General features: G+C 37.3%; 2 protein-coding genes and 28 non-coding genes across 30 annotated transcripts; 16 read left to right on the forward strand and 14 right to left on the reverse strand.

The window, feature by feature from the left end:
* Nucleotides 1-76: 76 nt before the first annotated feature.
* parvb (parvin, beta) lies at nucleotides 77-14,647 on the reverse strand. Its single transcript, XM_077711276.1, has 13 exons — nucleotides 14,440-14,647; nucleotides 6,369-6,458; nucleotides 6,154-6,224; nucleotides 5,982-6,084; nucleotides 5,773-5,913; nucleotides 4,269-4,384; nucleotides 4,141-4,199; nucleotides 4,029-4,048; nucleotides 3,843-3,904; nucleotides 3,690-3,758; nucleotides 3,502-3,603; nucleotides 3,347-3,419; nucleotides 77-819 (listed from the first exon to the last, which is right to left on the reverse strand). The coding sequence occupies exons 1-13, from the start codon at nucleotides 14,519-14,521 to the stop codon at nucleotides 743-745; spliced, it is 1,065 nt and encodes a 354-aa protein (XP_077567402.1). The 5' UTR covers nucleotides 14,522-14,647; the 3' UTR covers nucleotides 77-742.
* Nucleotides 2,191-2,262, forward strand: trnag-ucc (transfer RNA glycine (anticodon UCC)). Its single transcript has one exon. It is a non-coding gene; the product is annotated as a tRNA-Gly (tRNA).
* On the forward strand, nucleotides 2,369-2,440 carry trnag-ucc (transfer RNA glycine (anticodon UCC)). Its single transcript has one exon. It is a non-coding gene; the product is annotated as a tRNA-Gly (tRNA).
* On the forward strand, nucleotides 2,543-2,614 carry trnag-ucc (transfer RNA glycine (anticodon UCC)). Its single transcript has one exon. It is a non-coding gene; the product is annotated as a tRNA-Gly (tRNA).
* trnag-ucc (transfer RNA glycine (anticodon UCC)) lies at nucleotides 2,720-2,791 on the forward strand. The gene has a single exon. It is a non-coding gene; the product is annotated as a tRNA-Gly (tRNA).
* Nucleotides 3,044-3,115, forward strand: trnag-ucc (transfer RNA glycine (anticodon UCC)). The gene has a single exon. It is a non-coding gene; the product is annotated as a tRNA-Gly (tRNA).
* Nucleotides 3,220-3,291, forward strand: trnag-ucc (transfer RNA glycine (anticodon UCC)). Its single transcript has one exon. It is a non-coding gene; the product is annotated as a tRNA-Gly (tRNA).
* trnag-ucc (transfer RNA glycine (anticodon UCC)) lies at nucleotides 4,540-4,611 on the forward strand. Its single transcript has one exon. It is a non-coding gene; the product is annotated as a tRNA-Gly (tRNA).
* trnag-ucc (transfer RNA glycine (anticodon UCC)) lies at nucleotides 4,696-4,767 on the forward strand. The gene has a single exon. It is a non-coding gene; the product is annotated as a tRNA-Gly (tRNA).
* On the forward strand, nucleotides 4,852-4,923 carry trnag-ucc (transfer RNA glycine (anticodon UCC)). Its single transcript has one exon. It is a non-coding gene; the product is annotated as a tRNA-Gly (tRNA).
* On the forward strand, nucleotides 5,026-5,097 carry trnag-ucc (transfer RNA glycine (anticodon UCC)). Its single transcript has one exon. It is a non-coding gene; the product is annotated as a tRNA-Gly (tRNA).
* trnag-ucc (transfer RNA glycine (anticodon UCC)) lies at nucleotides 5,300-5,371 on the forward strand. Its single transcript has one exon. It is a non-coding gene; the product is annotated as a tRNA-Gly (tRNA).
* On the reverse strand, nucleotides 6,552-6,623 carry trnag-ucc (transfer RNA glycine (anticodon UCC)). The gene has a single exon. It is a non-coding gene; the product is annotated as a tRNA-Gly (tRNA).
* trnag-ucc (transfer RNA glycine (anticodon UCC)) lies at nucleotides 6,708-6,779 on the reverse strand. Its single transcript has one exon. It is a non-coding gene; the product is annotated as a tRNA-Gly (tRNA).
* trnag-ucc (transfer RNA glycine (anticodon UCC)) lies at nucleotides 6,864-6,935 on the reverse strand. Its single transcript has one exon. It is a non-coding gene; the product is annotated as a tRNA-Gly (tRNA).
* Nucleotides 7,020-7,091, reverse strand: trnag-ucc (transfer RNA glycine (anticodon UCC)). The gene has a single exon. It is a non-coding gene; the product is annotated as a tRNA-Gly (tRNA).
* trnag-ucc (transfer RNA glycine (anticodon UCC)) lies at nucleotides 7,176-7,247 on the reverse strand. Its single transcript has one exon. It is a non-coding gene; the product is annotated as a tRNA-Gly (tRNA).
* trnag-ucc (transfer RNA glycine (anticodon UCC)) lies at nucleotides 7,332-7,403 on the reverse strand. Its single transcript has one exon. It is a non-coding gene; the product is annotated as a tRNA-Gly (tRNA).
* trnag-ucc (transfer RNA glycine (anticodon UCC)) lies at nucleotides 7,488-7,559 on the reverse strand. The gene has a single exon. It is a non-coding gene; the product is annotated as a tRNA-Gly (tRNA).
* On the reverse strand, nucleotides 7,644-7,715 carry trnag-ucc (transfer RNA glycine (anticodon UCC)). Its single transcript has one exon. It is a non-coding gene; the product is annotated as a tRNA-Gly (tRNA).
* Nucleotides 7,800-7,871, reverse strand: trnag-ucc (transfer RNA glycine (anticodon UCC)). Its single transcript has one exon. It is a non-coding gene; the product is annotated as a tRNA-Gly (tRNA).
* trnag-ucc (transfer RNA glycine (anticodon UCC)) lies at nucleotides 7,956-8,027 on the reverse strand. The gene has a single exon. It is a non-coding gene; the product is annotated as a tRNA-Gly (tRNA).
* On the reverse strand, nucleotides 8,112-8,183 carry trnag-ucc (transfer RNA glycine (anticodon UCC)). The gene has a single exon. It is a non-coding gene; the product is annotated as a tRNA-Gly (tRNA).
* Nucleotides 8,268-8,339, reverse strand: trnag-ucc (transfer RNA glycine (anticodon UCC)). The gene has a single exon. It is a non-coding gene; the product is annotated as a tRNA-Gly (tRNA).
* Nucleotides 10,934-11,005, forward strand: trnag-ucc (transfer RNA glycine (anticodon UCC)). The gene has a single exon. It is a non-coding gene; the product is annotated as a tRNA-Gly (tRNA).
* Nucleotides 11,095-11,166, forward strand: trnag-ucc (transfer RNA glycine (anticodon UCC)). Its single transcript has one exon. It is a non-coding gene; the product is annotated as a tRNA-Gly (tRNA).
* trnag-ucc (transfer RNA glycine (anticodon UCC)) lies at nucleotides 11,266-11,337 on the forward strand. The gene has a single exon. It is a non-coding gene; the product is annotated as a tRNA-Gly (tRNA).
* Nucleotides 11,425-11,496, forward strand: trnag-ucc (transfer RNA glycine (anticodon UCC)). Its single transcript has one exon. It is a non-coding gene; the product is annotated as a tRNA-Gly (tRNA).
* On the forward strand, nucleotides 11,596-11,667 carry trnag-ucc (transfer RNA glycine (anticodon UCC)). The gene has a single exon. It is a non-coding gene; the product is annotated as a tRNA-Gly (tRNA).
* Nucleotides 14,648-15,102: 455 nt separating the features above from the next.
* On the reverse strand, nucleotides 15,103-23,458 carry hdac10 (histone deacetylase 10). The gene is made up of 19 exons (XM_077711131.1): nucleotides 23,320-23,458; nucleotides 22,196-22,330; nucleotides 22,035-22,131; nucleotides 21,854-21,951; nucleotides 20,836-20,940; nucleotides 20,699-20,767; nucleotides 20,516-20,642; nucleotides 20,365-20,430; nucleotides 19,804-19,863; nucleotides 18,885-18,974; nucleotides 18,690-18,796; nucleotides 18,545-18,612; nucleotides 17,472-17,679; nucleotides 17,329-17,401; nucleotides 17,159-17,241; nucleotides 17,021-17,077; nucleotides 16,232-16,505; nucleotides 16,010-16,169; nucleotides 15,103-15,346 (listed from the first exon to the last, which is right to left on the reverse strand). Exons 1-19 carry the CDS (start codon nucleotides 23,376-23,378, stop codon nucleotides 15,318-15,320), a joined length of 1,965 nt encoding a protein of 654 aa, XP_077567257.1. The 5' UTR covers nucleotides 23,379-23,458; the 3' UTR covers nucleotides 15,103-15,317.
* Nucleotides 23,459-23,672: the final 214 nt, after the last annotated feature.

The raw sequence follows: 23,672 nt of genomic DNA on the forward strand, positions 1-23,672 counted from the left end.
TTGAAAAATGACAATATGCATTTTGATGTAGAACAACTACATAAACATTCAAATATATATATTTTTAATTATAAGGATGAAACAAATATGTTCCCAGGAGAATTTCAAAATAAAATAACAGATACATGAAATGTCATTACATTCAGAGGGATTTTGTAACCTGAAATTTTCATACCCAGAGTCATTTGTAAGTAGAGGTCACTTTGTGAACACATGAAATGAGAACTAAACCACTAAAAAAAATGGCGGAGCTTGTTTGCTAATACGAGAGCAGTATATATTGTAGTTATCGTGCGTTATTTTATTGCGGGGACATTTTTGTGCATCATTTTGGGAATATTTTGAAGGGAAAACAAAAGTAAACAACCCTCGATTGGTTGCATCTGAAAGTCAGGGTGGAGGCGGGGCCAATAGAGCCAAAAAATGTATCAAAATTATAAACAAAATTAGAAATAAGTTAAGTGTAATGTAAGAATAAATTTATTTTTGAGTGTGTTTGTATGGTAATCCAAGTTAATTTCAATTGGTTGATTTTATGTTACAAGCGTGTTGTCGTGCAAAAAAAGAAGTGTGATTATAATGCCGTTGTTTTGGGAGTTGGAGGTGCGTTGAGTGGAATAAATAAATAGAAGATTCCAAAAGCGGGATTCCAAAAGCGGGATTCCAAAAGCGGGATTCCCAACGGTCCTCCACTGGAGTCGCGGTTCCCCGCCTCGTTCTCCTCCGGGCTGGAGAGGATCCGTCACTCGGAATTCTTGTAATTAGTGAACAGGTTGTAAAGGACTCGTAGGGTGGACTTGAGGTTCAGGTTGACCACGTCTGCAAAAAAATATGACAATAGAACATTTCATTCATCGAGATATTAGGGTACTAAGTACTTATTAAGATCTCAGTACTGTTTGATATCTGAGTACTGTTTAATATCTAAGTAGTATTTAATATCTAAGCACTGTTTAATATCTAAGTACTGTTTAATATCTAAGTACTGTTGAATATCCAAGCACTGTTTAATATCTAAGTACTGTTTAATATCTAAGTACTGTTTAATATCTAAGTACTTTTTAATATCTGAGTACTGTTTCATTTCTAAGTCCTGTTTAATATCTAAGTACTGTTTAGTATTTAAGTACTGTTTAAAATATAAGTACTGTTTAGTATCTAAGTACTGTTTAATATCTAAGTACTGTTTAATATCTAAGTAATGTTTAATATCGAAGTACTGTTTAATACCCAAGTACTGTTTAATATCTAACTACTTTTTAATATCTAACTACTTTTTATTATCTAAGTACTGTTTAATATCTAAGAAGTGTTTAATATCTAAGTACTGTTTACTGTCTAAGTACTGTTTAATATCTAAGTACTGTTTAATATCTAAGAACTGTTTAATATCTAAGTACTGTTTAATATCTAAGTACTGTTTAATATCTAAGTACTCTTTAATATCTAAGTACTGTTTAATATCTAAGTACTGTTTAATATCTAAGTACATTTGACCGGCGACCAAACGTCCAGTCACGGAAAAAAAAACATGTCTTCCATTCTTCAAACTAGGCCAAAATAAGAATTTCCATGCATTGCGATGTCATATTTGCATATTGTAATCTTCTCCCAAGTAGGTCTTTGGAGATAAATAGTTTGTTGGAATAAAATCACGACGGATCTGTAATTAGGATTCAAGGTTAGCCGCGACTCGGCCACCTGAAAATGTTACCAGAATAAAAAAAGCAATGTGATTATTTTCGCATAATTTAATACCAGAAATGCATCGCTTCATCTTTCCATTGCAGTGGTGGACGGAAATGAGTTTAATGGCAGGAAATGTTGATTAAGTTGTAAAGTAGTGCATCCGTCATGACTATTAGATTACTCCATCCGGCTAATATCATTTTTGGATGAATATGGATGCATGAATTGGATTGGATTTGATAGAAGACGCTCTCCATGGCCGTTTTGATTCAATTTCAAAGTGAGAGTCGGCTGAGGTTTGAAACGTGAGGTGAGGTTTCCCTCTTGTGGGGAAGCAACGGCAAACAGCAAAAAAAAAAAAACCCTCAAAAAAAGGTTTAGACTGCATAAACCAAAATCTGAGAAATTTGATCAAAAATGGTCATCAGTGGAGTGTGTCTTTGATGATCAATAGTATGTCTAAATGATGTTGATTTTTAGACATAACTTGTTTGGAAATCAGCATTGGTGGTATAGTGGTTAGCATAGCTGCCTTCCAAGCAGTTGACCCGGGTTCGATTCCCGGCCAATGCAGAAATTTTGTTGATTTCTTTAGAATTTTTGTAGTGAGTGTCTTATATGATGTCTCGATGTGACTGATGAATTTGTATTATCTACAGAACAATGGTCTTTTTCACAGGCATTGGTGGTATAGTGGTGAGCATAGCTGCCTTCCAAGCAATTGACCCGGGTTCGATTCCCGGCCAATGCAGTAATTTGGTTGATTTCTTTAGAATTTTAGGTGTTTCTTATATAATGTCTCGATGCAATTGATGAATGTGTATTTTCCACAAAACATTAGTAGTTTTCAGAGGCATTGGTGGTATAGTGGTGAGCATAGCTGCCTTCCAAGCAGTTGACCCGGGTTCGATTCCCGGCCAATGCAGAAATCTGTCTTATTTGTTCAGAATTTTTTGTGTGTGTCTGAAATGATGTCTCGATGCAATTGAGAAAGTTACATTTACCACAAAATACACCTCTTTTTTCAGTTGCATTGGTGGTATAGTGGTGAGCATAGCTGCCTTCCAAGCAGTTGACCTGGGTTTGATTCCCGGCCAATGCAGGAATTTGGTTGACTTCTTTAGAATTTTAGTTGTGTGTCTAATATGACGTCTCGATGCAATTGATAAATTTGTATTTTCCACAAAAAAATGATCTTTTTCACGGGCATTGGTGGTATAGTGGTGAGCATAGCTGCCTTCCAAGCAGTTGACCCGGGTTCGATTACCTGTCACTACATTTTCTTTGTTGATGGAACTTTTGTGTCTTTGATGGAGATGAATTTCATATAAAATAAAACTAATGGATTTCAGGGGCATTGGTGGTATAGTGGTGAGCATAGCTGCCTTCCAAGCAGTTGACCCGGGTTCGATTCCTGGCCAATGCAAGAATCCATCTTATTTGTTCAGATTTTTTTGTGTTTGTCTGAAATGATGGCTCGATGCAATTGAAGAAGTTAGATTTTCCACAAAATACTCATATTTTTCAGTTGCATTGGTGGTATAGTGGTTAGCATAGCTGCCTTCCAAGCAGTTGACCCGGGTTCGATTCCCGGTCAATGCATTTGACAGAATATATTTTTCTTAATAACTTGACTGGAAGAGTGATAAGACTTTACCTTCTGGTCTCGCTTTGGGCTTTTTCAAACCGCCATCTTGCATGAGCTCAAAGGCAAACGCCACATTGTGGACCTGAATTAAAAACACATACACACACAATGAATTCTCACGACACACCACTTGACAACCACATTTTCTGCGGAGCCCAAATAACCTTTTGCTCAAAGTTCTCGGGGGTGAGGAAGAAGTTGTACAAAGGTACAAAGTAGTCTTCTAGCAACCCCATTAAAAGGATCAGGTAAACTCCATCTGCAAACTGAATTAAAAAATAAAATTTGATGATTATACGACATAGAAAATGTCATTTGAGGACTAGAAAAGGGGCGGAGCAACTTTGACTACCTGAGATTCCAGCTCAGTGACCTCCAAGTTCAACTTGTTCAAATGTTTGTTGACAAACGTTATGAGGGACTAAGTTGGGAAAAGTGTTATTATAACCATAATCTTTTGTCATTTTCATATAAAAAACATTCAAAAAATGTGTTTTTCTCTCACCGTTTTGACCACATTGAGTTTATCCGGCGCGTGATCCAAAAGTGTGTCAAAAGCGTCTCTTTCTATGATCAAAACAAACAAAAAACTTGATTAAAACTACTAAGCATTCATTGAAATCTGGTTGGGGTTAGCTTAGCATTAGCTAGGTTGCTAAGCTACGTGAAAATGACGATGATTAAGACCTACCAAACCTTCCCATCATCATCCTGAGGAGCCAAAAAATAAAAACAAATACAGAAATGAGCATTTAAAGATCAAAATATGGACGTAACGAGGAAAAATAAAAGATTTTACTCACTCTGTGGTGCTTGTTAACTCTTTGTTGACGAGGGCAGTTTGCAGCAAACCTTCTCGTTTCTGATAAAAAACAACGTTTCAGGTTATTTAAAAAAAAATAGCTAAAATTGTAGCTGTGAGTCGTCTTGCCTTGACTACCACCACTTTGACTGAAACGTGTTCTGGGAGGCGAATGGCCGCCTGGAAGTGCATTGCCAAGGATACCAGAAGGTAGACGATGGCCACCAGGTTTTTGGAGTGGATGGCTGAAGAAGAAAGACACTGAGATTAATACTGATTAAATTATTATGGAATTTTTTAGGCATTTTCATTTCAAATGTCATTGATGAGAAATTATTGTGTCTCAGTGCCATATGTGGGAAGATTTGTTAAAACATAAAAGAGGGTACTTGTTCCACAGGCATTGGTGGTATAGTGGTGAGCATAGCTGCCTTCCAAGCAGTTGACCCGGGTTCGATTCCCGGCCAATGCATTTTCATTGTTGATGGAACTATTGTGTCTTTATGTCTTTGATGGAGATACATTTCATATAAAATAAAACTGATGGAGTTCAGCGGCATTGGTGGTATAGTGGTGAGCATAGCTGCCTTCCAAGCAGTTGACCTGGGTTCGATTCCCGGCCAATGCATTTTCATTGTTGATGGAACTATTGTGTCTTTATGTCTTTGATGGAGATACATTTCATATAAAATAAAACTGATGGAGTTCAGCGGCATTGGTGGTATAGTGGTGAGCATAGCTGCCTTCCAAGCAGTTGACTTGGGTTCGATTCCTGGCCAATGCAGGAATTCAGTTTAGAGAAATTGTTTTGTTGATGGAACTATTGTGTCTATTTGTCTTGGATAGAGATGAAACTAATGTAGAATACAATTGTTTAATTTCAGTTGCATTGGTGGTATAGTGGTGAGCATAGCTGCCTTCCAAGCAGTTGACCCGGGTTCGATTCCCGGCCAATGCAGGCAAATATTTTAGAGTAATTTCTTTGTTGATGGTAAAATTTTGTCTTTATGTCTTTGATCATAGCTGCCTTCCAAGCAGTTGACCTGGGTTCGATTCCTGGCCAATGCAGGAAAGCATTTTATTTGTTGATGGAAATATTGTGTCTTTATGTCTTTGATGGAGATGAATTTCATATAAAATAAAACAGCAAGATATCAGTAGCATTGGTGGTATAGTGGTGAGCATAGCTGCCTTCCAAGCAGTTGACCCGGGTTCGATTCCCGGCCAATGCAGGAAAGCATTTTCTTTGTTGGTGGAACTATTGTGTCTTTATGTCTTTGATGGAGATGAATTTCCATCAAAGACATCAAGACACAATAGTTCCATCAACAATAAAAATTTGAAAATGATCGTTTTACATTGTATTTCTGCATTGGCCGGAAATCGAACCCGACTTAACTGCTTGGAAGGCAGCTATGCTCACCACTATACCACCAACGCTTATTTTAGTCATTTCTATTCTCTATGAAATTCAACTCTATCACTACAATTTAGAGAAATGACTTTCAAAATGTCTTCCTTGTGTATCTTTGTTCATGGAACTATTGTGTCTTTATGTCTTTGATGGAGTTGAATTTCAGGATTTTCACTTTTCCATCTTTGTTGCTAAAATACCAGCTGAACGGCAACTCACAGTCAACACTCCACTCAATGGACCAGCCGTGGGGTCGCAACAGCTCATTGACGGCCTCCAAAACCGTCTGGAGCTTCTGCTTCTGTCCGATTTCTGATTGGGTCACCTCGGCTACGTTCAGCTTTCGTCCCGACAACTTTTCTGTGGGGAGGACGGCATTTACACAACATAAAAATAGATTTCCATAATTGATATGATTGTCTTCTCACCAAACAGCTTCTGCAACACTTGTCCGTCATAGCAGTCTTCCTCCAAGTCCTTGACAATAATCCTGTCCTCCTCCAGCTCACTGTTGATCCAGTCAATGAGGACCTGTCCACAAGGGTCAGTCCATCAAAAAAAATGTCCACCTTGAGTTCTTCTCACTTCTCCAAATAGTACCTTCAGAAGATCCTTAAATTTGGGGTTCTCCCTCGACGTGGGGTCTAGCATGACTCTTTCGGCGTTCTCCTCTGATGGACAGAAAACGAGAAGACAAACTTTAAAGTACGACCATTTACAAAGAGTCAAAAGCTAATTTGGTGTTTTTTTAATGGACAATAGATAAAGAAAGGGTGTCTCTTTTTAGTCCACTTTTACAAAGTCTGACAACATACCCAGCAGAGTGTCCTCTGGATGGACATCCGTCCCGGAGGGGAGCATCGGTGCGTTGATGGCGTTCTTCCCATCCTCGTGGAGGTCACTCACTGCTCACACAAAAAAAATAAAAACAATGCAAATGCACACAATTACATATTCAATAATTTTCTGAACTGCTTAAAAAAAGCCAACACAGAATGTGCATTGGCCGGGAATCGAACCCGGGTCAACTGCTTGGAAGGCAGCTATGCTCACCACTATACCACCAATGCCACTGAAATCTGCTAGTTTTAGTTGATATGACATTGATCTCCATCAAAGACATAAAGACACAGTAGTTCCATCAGCAATGAAAATGCATTGGCCGGGAATCGAACCCAGGTCAACTGCTTGGAAGGCAGCTATGCTCACCACTATACCACCAATGCCACTGAAATCTGTTAGTTTTAGTTGATATGACATTGATCTCCATCAAAGACATAAAGACACAATAGTTCCATCAGCAATGAAAATGCCTTGGCCGGGAATCGAACCCGGGCCTACTGCTTGGAAGGCAGCTATGCTCACCACTATACCACCAATGCCACTGACATCTGTCAGTTTTAGTTGATATGACATTGATCTCCATCAAAGACATAAAGACACAATAGTTCCATCAGCAATGAAAATGCATTAGCCGGGAATCGAACCCGGGTCGACTGCCTGGAAGGCAGCTATGCTCACCACTATACCACCAATGCCACTGACATCTGTTAGTTTTAGTTGATATGACATTGATCTCCATCAAAGACATAAAGACACAATAGTTCCATCAACAAAGAAAATGCATTGGCCGGGAATCGAACCCGGGTCAACTGCTTGGAAGGCAGCTATGCTCACCACTATACCACCAATGCCGCTGAAATCCGCCACTTTTATTTTATATGAAATGTATCTCCATCAAAGCCATAAAGACACAATAGTTCCATCAGCAATGAAAATGCATTGGCCGGGAATCGAACCCGGGTCAACTGCTTGGAAGGCAGCTATGCTCACCACTATACCACCAATGCCACTGAAATCTGATAGTTTTAGTTGATATGACATTGATCTCCATCAAAGACATAAAGACACAATAGTTCCATCAACAATTAAAATGCATTGGCCAGGAATCGAACCCGGGTCAACTGCTTGGAAGGCAGCTATGCTCACCACTATACCACCAATGCCGCTGAAATCTGTTAGTTTTAGTTGATATGACATTGATCTCCATCAAAGACATAAAGACACAATAGTTCCATCAACAAAGAAAATGCATTGGCCGGGAATCAAACCCGGGTCAGCGGCTTGGAAGGCAGCTATGCTCACCACTATACCACCAATGCCACTGAAATCCACCAGTTTTATTTTATATGAAATGTATCTCCATCAAAGACATAAAGACACAATAGTTCCATCAACAAAGAAAACGCATTGGCCGGGAGTTGAACCCAGGTCAACTGCTTGGAAGGCAGCTATGCTCACCACTATACCACCAATGCTACTGAAATTCACTAGTTTTATTTTATATGAAATGTATCTCCATCAAAGACATAAAGACACAATACTTCCATCAACAATGAAAATGCATTGGCCGGGAATCGAACCCGGGTCAACTGCTTGGAAGGCAGCTATGCTCACCACTATACCACCAATGCCGCTGAAATCTGCCAGTTTTATTTTATATGAAATGTATCTCCATCAAAGACATAAAGACACAATAGTTCCATCAGCAATGAAAATGCATTGGCCGGGAATCAACCCCGGGTCAACTGCTTGGAAGGCAGCTATGCTCACCACTATACCACCAATGCCACAGAACTCCAGTAGTTTTAGTTGATATATCATTCATCTCCATCAACGACATAAAGACACAATAGTTCCATCAACAATTAAAATGCATTGGCCGGGAATCGAACCCGGGTCAACTGCTTGGAAGGCAGCTATGCTCACCACTATACCACCAATGCCACTGAAATCTGTTAGTTTTAGTTGATATGACATTGATCTCCATCAAAGACATAAAGACACAATAGTTCCATCAACAAAGAAAATGCATTGGCCGGGAATCGAACCCAGGTCAACCAAGAAACCCATCAACCAAGAAATTCAACTTTTCCTATTTCTGTTCGCCCCAGTGACATCATCTGTTTCTATGCAACACCAACATTTCCTTCCCATATTTCGTGTATACAAAAATGGCATCTATGTAAATAATTATACAAGTTGAAAGGCCATTTTCAGGGAGGGGAAGGCGGTCCCCATCTGATACTGTACTCGCATTTAGCCTGGAATCCCCACATGGATCAAGATCAGGCGGCGTAATTACAAAGCAGCTTTGCTGGATTTCATCCCAACCGCTACACCAAGGGTGGGGAACCTACGGCTCGGGAGCCACATGTGGCACTTTTGATGGCTGGATATTGCTCAAGAGCCATATGTGGGGCATATATTTTTGACTTTGTCAATTCTGAGTATGGCACTCAAGGAATAACATTTGAAAATATGAATTATTTATGTCTCTCTCTGTCAAAAAGCTTCACAACCCCTTGCTGTACACTACAGTTGTTAAAGTGGCGGCCCGGGGGCCAAATTTGGCCCGTTGCATCATTTTGTATGGCCCGGGAAAGTAAATCATGAGTGCCGACTTTCTGTTTTAGGATCAAATTAAATGTAGTATAGATGTTTATTATATTTCCTGATTTTCCCCTTTTTTAAATCAATAATTGTCATTTTTTAATCATTTTTTCTGTGTTTTTAGTTCAAAAATTCTTTTGGAAAATCTAAAAAAAAAAAATTAAAAATCTAAAATTGTTTTAGATCTATAAAAATGAATATTTAGGGATTTTTATCCAGTTCTTTTAATCCATTTATTAAAAAATAATCTAAATATTATATCTAAAATAGTCCGATGTATATTAAATTTCCTGATTTTTCCCCTTTTAAATCAATAATTGTCATTTTTTGATCATTTTTTCTGTGTTTTCAGTTCAAAAATCATTCTGTAAAATCTAAAAATATATTAAAAAAAAGCTAAAATAAACATTGTTTTAGATCTATAAAAAATGGAATATTCTGGGCTTTTAATCCAGTTCTTTTAATCCATTTATAAAAAAAAAAAATCTAAATATTATAACTAAAATAATCCAACCCACATAAAATCAAGTTGACTTTAAAGCGGCCTGCGAGTCTGATACCCTTGCTTTACATCATCAGGTGTCTATGACCACAATAACAATTTTTCAAAAACACTCACAATAAATCCTCCTAAATCAAAAGCAACTTCATATCTCACCCATTTTCTTTTTCTTGGTTCCACAAAGGAGACCCGCCATGTCGCCACTGGACGTCAAATCCCGATCGTAGCGTGTGCGGGGTGCCGTAAAGCGACTATGAACGTGATTTTCAATGTGTGCGTCAATATATGTGAGTGGTAGCATTGAATGGTAGTGGGAGGGGAGGCGGGTTTATTTCTGTCACAAATCTCCTCCCTAACTTGGAGGTCCAGTTACTGGAGATGGATGGCAAAGTGTGTTTCTGTGGGTGTGTGTGGGTGTGTATGTGGGTGTGTGGGTATGTTAAAATATAATCCTGCTAATAAAAGAAGACTCTATGTTGAAAGTATTAATGATGTCACTGTTGGACTTGGTCATTGGTTCGTTCATTTTTTTGGTCATTTTTTTTCTCATGAGGGTCACAGGGGGTGCCGGAGTCAGGGTGGAAATACTACAGGCAGAAGACAGACAGGTAATGGGATAGCACATGTAGACAAACAACTATTTGTAGACTATTGAGAGCATTTAATGAGATTTAGGATTGTGGGATGTTTTGTTTGGGAGGTTTAGAAGCAAATATTGGCTGTAAGCCCCGCCCATTTCTGATAAAAATGATTTTGATAGCATTTTTGTTTTTGGTTTTTGCTCAGTAACACATTACATACTTTGTAAATACTCTACTAATAGTGTAGTATAAGAATCAATATTAATATGTTCTTCTATGCTAGTAGTTAGCATGTCTGCTACACAGTTTTGAGGTCGACAGTTTGATTCCACATTGTGCCTCACTGTATTCCAACATGTTTGCATGTTTTCTTGGGGCTTGTGTGGGTTTTCTCTGGGTACTCCAGTGTCCTCCCACATCCCTAAAAGATGCACGCTAGGCTAGCTAACCCTAGCTATGATTGGTTGTTCTTAGTCTGTCAGTTGATAGTGTTGCATTCAAGAACGTCTGATTTTTATCTTGTGAGTGGACTCTTGCGATCAGCATAAATGTCACGTTTGAGTATGCAGCCAAATGAAGCCTTTAATATATCACCCAGTGGCGGACAATCAATCGGGCACTGAATCCATTACCGCTAACACCATTACGCTAATTTAATCAAGAGGGAAAAAAAACAGCTATGGAGGACATAGAACATTTTGTTGCTAGTTTTACATATACTATATGTGTTATCCCAGCCAATGCAGGAATACAATTTGGAGCAATTTCTTAGTTGGTTGAACTATTGTGTCTTCATGTCTTTGATGGAGATGAATATATTATATAATAAACTGACTAGTTTTCAGCATTGGTGGTATAGTGGTGAGCATAGCTGCCTTCCAAGCAGTTGACCCGGGTTCGAATCCCGGCCAATGCAGAAATGCATTTTCTTTGTTGATGGAACTATTGTGTCTTTATGTCTTTGATGGAGATGAATATTATAGAGAATAAATATGAAAGATTTGAGCATTGGTGGTATAGTGGTGAGCATAGCTGCCTTCCAAGCAGTTGACCCGGGTTCGATTCCCGGCCAATGCAGAAATACCCTTAAGAGTAATTACTTTGTGGATGGAACTATTGTGTCTTTATGTCTTTGATGGAGATGAATATCATAGAGAATGAATACCATAACTTTCAGCATTGGTGGTATAGTGGTGAGCATAGCTGCCTTCCAAGCAGTTGACCTGGGTTCGATTCCCAGCCAATGCAGAAATGCATCTTTGTTGTTGATGGAGCTATCGTGTCTTTATGTCTTTGATTAAGTTTAATTTTATATAGAATACATTATAACTATCAGCATTGGTGGTATAGTGGTGAGCATAGCTGCCTTCCAAGCAGTTGACCTGGGTTCGATTCCCAGCCAATGCAGGAATACAAATTAGAGTAATTTCTTTGTTATTTGGAACTATTGTGTCTTTATGTCTTTGATGGAGATGAATTTCATAGAGACTAATATTACATAATTCAGCATTGGTAGTATAGTGGTGAGCATAGCTGCCTTCCAAGCAGTTAGCCCGGGTTCGATTCCCGGCCAATGCAGGAATACAATTAAGCGCAAGTACTTTATGCTATATGCGCATTAAAAATAAATGTATATGCACACAGTAGTGTTCTGTTTTAGAGAGGAAAAGGAACAGTATTTGTTAGAAACATCACGTCATTTCTTCACTTTACAAGAGAGGGATAAAAATAACGTGGCGGTATATGTAGGCTCTTAAATAGAACTCGGCTTATTTACACCGGCACGGGACTGGCGCTGGATATTTTGGGAATGATGAGTCGGAATTGCCGTGGGAGGAGGGAAGACAACCCGGAGAAGAGCTAACATTGTTGACAGAATATTTTAAAAAATGGGGGATGTTTTTTTCTCGTTTTTTAAATAGGTGCCTTGTGATTGGCTGTCAAAGTGAGTTTGGATGGGTACTCCCCAATGGGCTGGTGACCCTAAAAAAGGTCAAGCGCTAAAGACAAACAGATGCTTGAAATATGACCCTTAAAGGCAGGATGTCAATTAGTGACGCTTGGTGGGTTTTTGGAGGAAAAAAATGGGTTCATTTAGAATATCACTTGTATAGAAGAATGCTTAAGAACTAAAACTGCATTTTTACATCTAAATTAACAATAAACTTTCATTTTTTTAAATCTAGTGGACTTTTTGGGCTAAAAAAAATCAAGTACCGTATTTTCACGACTATAAAGCGCACTTAAGTCTTCAATTTTCTCCAAAATAGACAGGACGCCTTATAATACAGTGCGCCTTATATATGGAAAAAAAACTGAAAACCAAAAACGAAAAACCACCAAATGTCGGATATTAAAAAAAGACAAATGCCTGAACTGAATACTCAATACTGTTAAATATCCAAATGCCATCTTAGTTTGCAAAATCTTCCATCATATAGCTCCTCCCCCACTGCAAGATTTTATACCAAAAAATCCAAAACATCAAGAATGGCTGGCTCTAGAGGTGACTGTGTAGTAGTGAGTGCTTCTTACCTGGAAGTCAATAGCAATTACCGTATTTTCACCACTATAAGGCGCACTCAAAAGTCTTACATTTTCTCATAAATAGACAGTGCGCCTTATAATTCAGTGCACCTTATATATGGACCAAATACTAAAATTGTTATCACGATAAAATAAAATAAATCAGTCGATAGGACAATTACGGCAAAAGTATCCCCTGAGTCTACTATTTTACCGTAGATAGAGTCCTGCTGGGATATGTAGTATTTCTTAATACACCCAGAACAGAAATAGCACTCGTTATTGACACTGCGGCTAAAAATGTGATGCGTTTAGTAGTTGTGAAAATATGGTAGATATCATTACAATGAATTACATTGAATAACACTGAAATTAAAACTGTACAATGTTGACAAAATATATTATTTTGATGTAAAGTATAAAATACGCAACTTACTATTATTGGCAGTCCGGCGAAGTTTAAGTTTAACGAGTATGTGTCCGCTGTAAAATGTGAAATGACATAATCAGGATGTAAGTGTCATTTTTTAAAGTCGTGGACGTGACACGTTTGCCTTGTCAAATAAAAACATGCTTCCTGTCCGTTTTTTTTTTGGAGGGGGGAGGTGGGGGGGACTTCAAAAAGAAAATGACTGCAATCTGGGCCATTTGGGAGAAAAAGTTAGAAAATGAGTTGTGTATATGAAATATGAAATTTGATGTAGGTAGATGTCAATATTCTCATGGGAAACAAAAAATAGTTTTCAGCAAAAAGTTGTGCAACTTCTAGGGCGTTTCCTCTTTACAATAGAGTCATAATGTCCTGAAAAAAACCACAAGTGCAAAAAAATATCATATTGAAAATATTAATCATGTTTTATAATGATTTTTGTTTAAATTGTATGATACAAATAAAAAAGTGCATCCGTTAACAGTACAAATGAAACATAAACAGAAAAAAGGACTAAAGTATTAACATACTCATCACTCAAGTAAAAATATAAAGTACAAAGTCAAGTAAAAGGAATGTATTAAGAAATATAAATTTAAAAAAAGATAGAGGGGCTGTAAAACACTAAAAACAAATAAGAGTGGACACAGCTACTGCCACTGGCGTCCGTGTGACAGCGCCATCTTGGAATACAAAAAAAAACAAACAGACAAAAAAATTATTTGGACAACGTCGGCGGGCCGGATTAAAAATCCTAACGGACCAAATGTGGCCCGCGGGCCGTAGTTTAACCAAAGCTAGGGTGATCTCTTTTACTCACACACACACACGGACACAGACACACAGGCGCTAAATCTCACAGCTGTCTCTTTAAACACACACACACACACACACACACACACACACACACACACACACACACACACACACACACACACACACACACACACACACACACACACACACACACACACACACACACACACACACACACACACACACACACACACACACATTCTGTCAGCACAGTGGCTCCAAAAAGTTAAGACAACAACTCACACAAGCGTGTATAAAATCTCTCCCTAAAACCACTTTTCCCCTTTTCTCACGCCTGTGGAACGTTCATAGACACATTTATTTCCATCAGTGACCTCCTGGCGAGTTCATTCGCTTTGTTTCCACCCCCGACGACATATTGTTTGCGGTTATTAAATAAAAATTCATCCTAAAAGTGACGTCATCAATATGATCAGCGAGACCGCATCTAACTCGCGCATCACGTGATCGCAGTATTATAACTGCCCAGAAAACCCCCAAAAACTAAATACTGAATACATAACGATTTTTTTTTAAAAGATAATAGTAATAATAGAAGATGTAAAGAAATGACTCACCTTCTTTAGCTTTTTTCCTCCGGACCAAGGTGCCCCCGAGTCTCCCCAGAAAGGACTCGTCCTTCTTTCCTTTAGCGGACATCTTTAACCCTGCAAAAGTGTGTCCGTTTATGGCAAATGTGTGTCTCACACACACCAGACACACCGCGATAGTGATGACAATCGGGGAAGGGGCATACAAACACAAATGGGCAGACTGGAACGACGTTTTGTGTCACTCACATGGACCACGTAGTCGGTAAACAGCGGCTCTGGGTGGTTGGATGTGGAACTACACACGAGTAAATATTTCCATCACTTTGAAGAATTGAAGTATACGTGTACACGTGATGTCATTCATTCATTTTCTGTCCTGCTGATCCTCATAAAGGCTCGCCAGGGGGTGCTGGATCCTATCCAAGTTGAAGTGGAAACCCTGAATCGGTGGGGAGCCAATCAGAGGGAGAGAAAAGACAACCAATGGTAGGTAGGGTTAGGCAATTTTGCACATAATTAGGTTAGCATGGATGTTTTTGTGGTGTGGGAGGAAACTGGAGTACCTGGAGGAAACCCACGCTAGCCCAGGGAGAACATGGAAACTCTTCATAGGAAAGTTCGGATGCGGGATCGAACCCGGAATCTCAGGATGCGCTATCCACTTACCCACCGGATCGCCAGATGATGTAATTGAGATTTAAATATTTTAATTTGGTATAAAAAATACATAATCAAGATGTATCTAGGACAATAAATGCTAAATAAAATGGAATGCAGTGAAAAAATATGTTAGCATTTTGCACAATTGAATGTTCAGTTTGTTTTGGGTTTAAGTCAGAGTATTTTGCAGGTTTTTGTGTGGGTTGAAATGAAAGGACAGAAAAAAGAGGGACATTGTTGCTTCAGTTGTCTTCGTCTTTGTGTTCTTGGACTGTTTTAATGAGAAAAAAGGAAAATAATACAAAAAGGTTAAATAAAAAAAATAGGTTTTGCATAGAGAACAAATCAGATAGGTTAACAAATATTTTTATATTATTCCAAATTAATATTATTATATTGCTAGTAAAAAATAGATGAGTACTACTCTAGAAAAAACTAAAAAAAATGCAAATATCCTAAATATATTCATTTTATGAAGAGTGTTTACCGCAATTGTAGCCATTTTTATGGAAAATATTGCAACCAAAACAAATGATACTCACCCGACGTCCAAATTATGTTTTTTTTTGTTTTTTCTCCCTAGATGGCGCCGTCATGCAGAAGCCAGTGGCAGTAGCTGTGTCCACTCTTTTTTGTTTTTCGTGTTTTACAGTCCCTCTATTTTTTTAAATGGCATTGTAATATTTCTTAATACATTCCCTTTTACTTGAATTTGTACTTTATACTTTTTACTTGAATGCTGAGTGATGAGTATGTTAATACTTGATTATTTTCAGTTTATGTTTCATATGTACTGTTAACGGATGCACTTTTTTAGATGTATCCTATCTTGTGCTGACCCCGCCCATCTGTCACATTTTTAAAGTCAATTTGTCCACCCCTGGTCTAAATAAACCTTGATATTCTTTGATTACTGCAGTTAATTTACCCTCACCTGATGTTTTCAGCATCTTCCAGTCGACCTGAAGACGTCCTCTCAAGCCTTCTAGTGCTTCAAAATCTTCCGCTTGCGAAGTACCAAACTGACCAAGAGAGGGTGCCGGATTCCCAGTAAGCGAGGACGCCGTTGGCCCAATGAACACTTCATGGTCTTCCTGAAATGTGCATTTTGAGTCATTATGTCGTATACGTACTATCGAGACGGAGCTATTCTTACCCGCAAAAGTACTAGAACGTGAGCCTGAGCCAAGCCGAGCAGGAGGCCGACCAATTGCTGCCAACAGCTGTAACTGGGACGGTCTTTGCTAGGAGTTTGGGCCAGTAAAACCAGTCCTGGGTCGTACTGGTAGGCAATTGGGAGCAGGAGACCCAATGTGGCTTGGATAAAACCTGATACATCTTCAAAACCATGTTTGAGACGTATGGGGATGTAGTACTTGCATCTGGGCTCTTCTAGTACTTCATTGGTGATGTGGATGGTGAGTGTTGTACTGCAAAAATAACCAATGAAATAGTAAGTATGACAGAAACAATAAAATGGCTCTATTAATGTGTATTTGCATGAAGAAAATGCTATTTTTTTGTTTTTTTACCATTTTCTAGTTCGTTATTTCACCCAAAACAATGCATTTGGTAACGCCCACTTTTCTGGTTGTGACATCACAACCAGAATTTAAGGAACGAATGACTAGTAATGAACATTCGATGTAATGATTGAGGTATTTTTGTCACTTTTTTGGATGGATTTTTAGCAACTTGTGGTTGTATTTGATAAAACACAAAGTATTTTTTGAATGTTGTATTGTATAAGGATATTATAAAATTGCTTTGTCAGTCATTTTCAGGTTATTTTGACACTATCTTACCACATTTACCTAATTTTATGAAATCTGTAATAATTTGCCTTGTTTTGGTCGTTTTTTTCGTTGTTTTTTTGTTTTTTATTTATGTTCTTCCGAAAAATCTGCAAATTAGTAATGAGATGCAAAAAATTAAGAATATTTACCCATCTTCTGGCATGAGACTCTGGATTCCAGTCCGTCCAACACAAACTACCAAAACACTGTAAAAAATGTACAAAAAACCCCAACTTAGTTTCATTGCTACTTCTAATCCAATCAAAATTTAATAATTACAATTTTACCGTTGTTTAAGAGCAGATGCGTCTTTTATGACGGCCACCATCGCCATAGAAACATCTTCAACCAAAGCTAGTCCATTACAAATCTGGCAACAAAATACCCGCATTTTTTGTTGTTAAAATCTAAAATATACACATTTAAAAAAATTCAAAATAAAACTTTCTGACATTACCTCATTCTTTTCCATTTCCCCAACAAGTGCTGTAAGACTGTCTCCAGTAGAATCATTTGAAAAGTCTTCTTTTCTAGAAAATAGACCAAAAAATGTTATGTTCCAGAATTATTCAACATTTCTGTTAAAATAAATCAACTGACTGTGAAATGTTGAATTGTTGACATCCATCGGGACAAGACACTTCCTCGGGAATGATCGCCACCGTGCGTACGGGAGGACGACGACGCTTTTGAGGCTCGGGCCACGTTATGGTATCTTTGCCATCATTGGCTCCTCCCCTTTGCGTACTTTCGTCCTTCTCTTCTGGCTTTACGCACTTTGTGCTGACTTCTGAGGGGAGTTCCGCAGCTGTGGAAAGATAGGAAGAAAGCTAAGACACTGCCTGGGATTGAATTCACGACCCCAGAACTGTGAGGCGGATGTGCTAACCCACAGGTGTCAAAGTGGTGACCCGTGGGCCAAATTTGGCCCGCCGTATCATTTTTTGTGGCCCGGGAAAGTAAATGATGAGTGCTGACTTTCTGTTTTAGGATCAAATTCAAATGAAGATTATTGATGTGTATATTACATTTTCTGATTTTCCCCTTTTTAAATCAATAATTGTCATTTTTTAATCATTTTTTTTCGGTGATTTTAGTTCAAAAATCATTTTGTAAAATCTTAAAATATATATTTAAAAAAAAAGCTGAAATAAATATTGTTTTAGATCTATAAAAAACGGAATATTCAGGAATAAATGTATATTAAATTTCCTGATTTTACCCTTTTAAATCAATAATTGTCATTTTTTAATCATTTTTTTTCTGTTTTTAGTTCAAAAATCATTTTGTCAAATCTAAAAATATATTTAAAAAAGGTGAAATAAACATTGTTTTAGATCTATGAAAAAACTGAATATTCAGGGCTAAATGTATAATAATTTCCCGGATTTTACCCTTTTAAATCAATAATTGTTGTTTTGTAATCATTTTTTTCAGTTTTTAGTTCATAAATCGTTTTGTAAAATCTAAAAATATATTTAAAAAAGTTAAAATAAACATTGTTTTAGATCTATAAAAACTGAATATTCAGGGCTTTTAATCCAGTTCTTTTAATCCATTTATAAAAATTAAAAAATCTAAATATAATATCTAAAATGGTCCAGCCCACATGAAATCAAACCACTCTACCAACAAAATTATTTTCAATAAAAAACTTGTTACCGCAATCTTACATGAATGTTGAAGACAGGACCAAAACTTCCGATGTGCTGCACGTACACAGTGAATTGACACGAGTGCGCTAAAACAGACAAAATTCATCTATTCACAACCAAAAAGTGAATCATGTTACAAAATTATAGATTAGTGTACAAGAACCTCTGGGAGGGGCTTTGGAGGTCGGTCAGCCGGGGTGCCGGATCCCCAAGCAACGTTTGAACTGTGGCGCATACGGACTGACCGAGTGAAGTCAAGTTATATCCTCCCTGTAATACAAAAAAAAAAATAATAATAATAAATTGCAGGGTGTTCTAAAAAGGTCCAAATATGGGAGGGCAACACAAATTTCTTAACCTCCAGCACCGCACAAAGTTTGCCTCCAGCCAGGTTCATGAGCAAGTGTGTCAGATGTGCAAAAATATCCGGCGTAGCACACATTTTGCCCTGGAAAATCAAGAAAAGCTACAGTAAGTACAATGATACCTCGACATATGAGCAATTTGAGATAAGAGTAAAATTTTGAGCATTTTTTTGTCTTGAGATATGAGACAAATTTTGATATACGAGCATATAGAGAGGCTGCTCACCATCGCAACTCCCTTTTGTAATAATATCTACGAGCACTGGGCGGAGCATTGCATTTTTTTCAGTGTTTTTTTTCCTGTTAGTCAGTGCAAAAGGCGGAGCTTGTTTGCTAATATAAGAGGGGTATATATAGTACTTATTGTTGGCAAGTGGTTGTGTGTTATCATATTGTGAGGACATTTGTGTGCATTATTTTGGGAATATTTTGAAGGGAAGACAAAAGGAAACAACTCTCGATAGGTTGTATCTGAAAGTCAGGCTGGAGGCGGGGCTAGTAGAGCCAACCCGGGAGAAGAAAGGTATCAAAATTTTAAAGAAAATTAGAATTAATTTGAGTGTAAAGTTAGATTAAACGTATTTTTGAGTATTTGCATCGTCATCCAAGTTCATTTTAATTTGTTTATGTTATGTTACGAGCATGCTACCATGCAAAAACTGACAAATTACAACAAATAAAAATGTTTTTCCATTCCAATAATCCGTTTTTGGTGTTTTTTCAAAAAGTTGGAACCAATTAATTAGTTTTTACTTTATTTCTATGGTAAACATTCACTTGAGTTACAAGTAAATCGACATATGAGCTCAGTCCCGGACCGTATTAAGCTCATATCTCAAGGTACCACTGTACATGACAGTTAAAATGGCTACCAAGGAGAGCGAATTGATGTCTTGGGATAGAATTTCATACCTCTGGGTCACCAATAGCGGAGTCAAATCCTGCACACACCATCACCAAATCTGGGCAAAACTGCAAATGAGAGTCAGGAGAGTTCATTTAAAGCCACGCTTACCGTATTTTCACGACTATAAGGCGCACTTAAAAGTCTAAAATTTTCTCCAAAATAGTCAGTGCGCCTTATAATACAGTGCGCCTTATATTTGGGAAAAAAACAGAAAACGAAAAACCACCTCTGTCGGATATTTAAAAAAACACAAGCTCCTCCCCCACTGCAAGATTTTAGACAAAAAAGTCCAAAACATCAACAATGGCTGGCTCTAGAGGTGACTGTAAAGTAGTGAGTACTTCATACCTGGAACTCAATAGCAATTGCAGTATTTTCACCACTATAAGGGGCACTTAAAAGTCTTACATTTTCTCCAAAATAGACAGTGCGCCTTATAATACAGTGCGCCTTATAATACAGTGCGCCCTATATATGGAAAAAAATGTCATTCATTGAGGGTGCGCCTTATAATGCCTTATAGTCCTGAAAATACGGTACTTAGCTTTATTTAAATCTGGTTTTACCTCGTAGGCCACTGGTAACAGGACGTGAAAAAAAGCGGCGAGATAGTCGCTGTTCTCCATGCACACCTGGATATAACAAAGAAAAAAAATCACAAAAAATGAAGGGATGGTAAAAAAATATTAATATTTTTTTTTTTTTTTTGGCGCTAACCTTGTTCCATGGCACATTTATATTAAAACCAAGGCCTTTATCCTTGCCAATACTGTCATAGTCGGATTCCCTGAGCTCAGGCCAGAATTTTTGGTGCTCGTAACGATGCCAAGAAAAGTAAAGGACACTAAAAAAAGTTTTAAAAAATTAATATACAGTCAAAAGTAGTGTAAATGTACATACCTTGGATCATCCTCAAAGGCGTACTGTACTCCCTGACCATGATGTATGTCCCAGTCAACGATTAGCACCCTAAAATAAACCGCAAAATTTAGCTGAAGGATAAAAATAAAATGGAGTTGATTTTGCAATCATGTTACCTTTGAATTCCATATTTTTTTTGGGCGTATTTAGTTGCTATGGCCACATTGTTGAAAATGCAGAATCCACTGGCAGCATTGTGCATGCTGTGATGCCCTGGAGGTCTATTTAAAAAAATAATAAAAATAATTTTTAAAAGATAAGTGATTTAGTTAAACCAGACCTGTCAAACTTATATGTTTTCACAGATTTTATACATTTTTTTTAGCATTTCAAATTGTGTACACCGTATAACAACTTTTTTTACTGGATTTTTTAAGTACTTTTTTTGCGGTGATTTAGTAAAACCATACCTATCAACTTATACGTTTTTCTGCATTTTATACATTTTTTTGCATTTCAAATTGTGTACACTGTATAACAACTTTTGTACTGGATTTTTTTGAAGTGTTTTTTTCTGCTCTGGAGGTCGAGAGGATTTAGTAAAGCCATAGCTATCAACTAATATGTTTTCCCGTATTTTATACATATTTGTTAATCATTTCACATTTTGTAAAGAGTAAAACAACCTTTGTAGTGAAGTTTTTGTTCAAATATTTATTTTCCTTTGGTGGCCTATTTTTTTTAAATGACTTAGTAAAGCCATACCTGTCAACTTTTCAGTTTTCCCGTATTTTATACATTTTTTTATCATTTCAAAGTGTACACCATATAAAAACATTTGTACAGGATTTTTATCAGTATTTCTTTGGTAAAAAAAAAGCCATTTTGGCTTTAATCCAGATCATCATCGTCGACTGCTAATATTGTCATGCTTTAAGCATAATATGCTTGTGTCAGTCCACCTTTTCACGATATAAATATAGCGTGTCAGCAAGCAATGTACTCAGAGAGTCAAGCTATCAGCGTCATATAGCGACATCTACAGAATCTTGAATTTAGTGCATTCTAATTGGGCACCATTTTGGATTTTTAAAAAAAATTGCTTAATAAGGGGAATTACAATCATAAATAAGGGGAGCAATTGGCTAAAGTTGACAGATATAACCTAGTGATACACATTAAAAACCTTCTTACCTGACCAGAGCCATGCCATTTCTCACCGTTCCGCTCAAAACGCCATCAACTAGTTGCAGTGCGGCTCCCACTGCCAGCTTTGCACAGTGGTAACTGTTCTATAGCATAAAATGGAAGCCATTTTTGAATAAAAATATATTGTGAACTTCAATATGGCGGATTGACTTTGAATACCACTGACAGGGTGGAAGTAGACATCTCCATAAAGTTGGGTAAACTGCTGAAGATCTTGCAGACTCATGTATGGGGTCTTCTTTACGGCTTCCAGGTACTCCTGGCTAATATTTTTTGGTAATTCATTAGGAGGAATAAAGAAGGTTTGATTGGGTATGAAAGGTTTACCTGTGAATAAGGAGAATTTCAGCATCTGTAGCTTGACGGACAGGTATGGAAACACATCGTGTGGCCAGGCCACTCGCCAGCAAAGCTTCATGACTTGACGTCAGACGCTCGGGACGTTCAATCTCACAGTCTGGACTGGGATTTAGAATGTTTACATTTGTATATTGACTGAAACATAGTTTAAACTAATAAAAAAAATAACATTGTGTTTTTTTTTCAGGGTCATTCTTTGTAACATTTATAAGTTTAAAGAATAAATCAGGAAATACAAACTATACTATGGTACAAAAATAGTACTAATATAGTACAAAAAAACCATTGAAATTAATAAGGTGTTCTTCTGTGATTTAATCTATTGAGATGAACCAGTACAAATCTTATCAATAATATTCTTATTTATTGCCGTCGCAGTTTGATGGAAAAATAATTAAACTTTTTGGTTGCGGATAAAATAAATTGTATTTGTTATAAAAAGTAAATGTTAAAAAACATTTTATTTATTTAATTATTTTTGTTATAAAGAAAAAGAAGAGCAAATATTTATAAATTGCATTTATGTACTATATAGTTAATTAACTATTCGGCAAAGCTACATTGTAGTAAAATGTCCGACCAGCAACAATGGTTTGACATTTAATGTTCCGACAAAACACTAAAAAAACACGGCAGTTTTTCTTCTTGGTGTACATTTAAAATAATATGAAAACTAAAATGACATATAATTTATCTTCTAAATACATTTTAAATTATTTTTCCCAACTTCATATATGTGCACCAACCAACTAATCCGACCGTAAACAACCACTGTTCCAAACAAACTTTTCCGACGACCACATAAAACATAACATATTCTGAAATAGACGTTTGAACGCGACAGAACACGAAAACCCCCACACTTATTAGTTATTAATTTATAAACTCTAGTGGCATTTTATTCCAAATGATGGAGGGCTAAACATCGCTCTTTTCTGTCAATCAATGCTACACGTGACATACATTTCATTCATACATTAATTTCACGAGCCTATTGTCCTTACAAGGGTCGCGGAACGACATATAAATGGAAAAAAAACCCCGAGACTTATTCAGTTAAATCGCTTTTTCTGGTCACATCTTGCACTTACTCGGGCCACAATAGTTTGTAGCGAGTCATCTCCTCATCGTAAACCAAAGCTGTGCCCATCTTGTAAACTACAATTGGCAAATGAAAAGAGGAAAACTCAAGAACTTCAGCAAATCTCGCAAAAACTCCCACGAATGGGTATCAGCGCCCTCTGTGGAAATAACACGGTACTGCGCTCTTTCGCCAACGTTTTAGGTGGTAGTACATGTATTGTTATCGTACTTTTTTTCAGTTCTTTTTAAAACCCATTTCAAAAAGCAATACAATTGTTTAGTTTGAATATAAAATTATAACGCAAAACAAAAGCGGTTCAGAAAATGAGACGAGATAAGAACATGGACATAAATAGGAAAA

This window comes from Stigmatopora nigra, unplaced genomic scaffold, assembly GCF_051989575.1.
Source record: "Stigmatopora nigra isolate UIUO_SnigA unplaced genomic scaffold, RoL_Snig_1.1 HiC_scaffold_25, whole genome shotgun sequence".
Taxonomy (NCBI): domain Eukaryota; kingdom Metazoa; phylum Chordata; class Actinopteri; order Syngnathiformes; family Syngnathidae; genus Stigmatopora; species Stigmatopora nigra.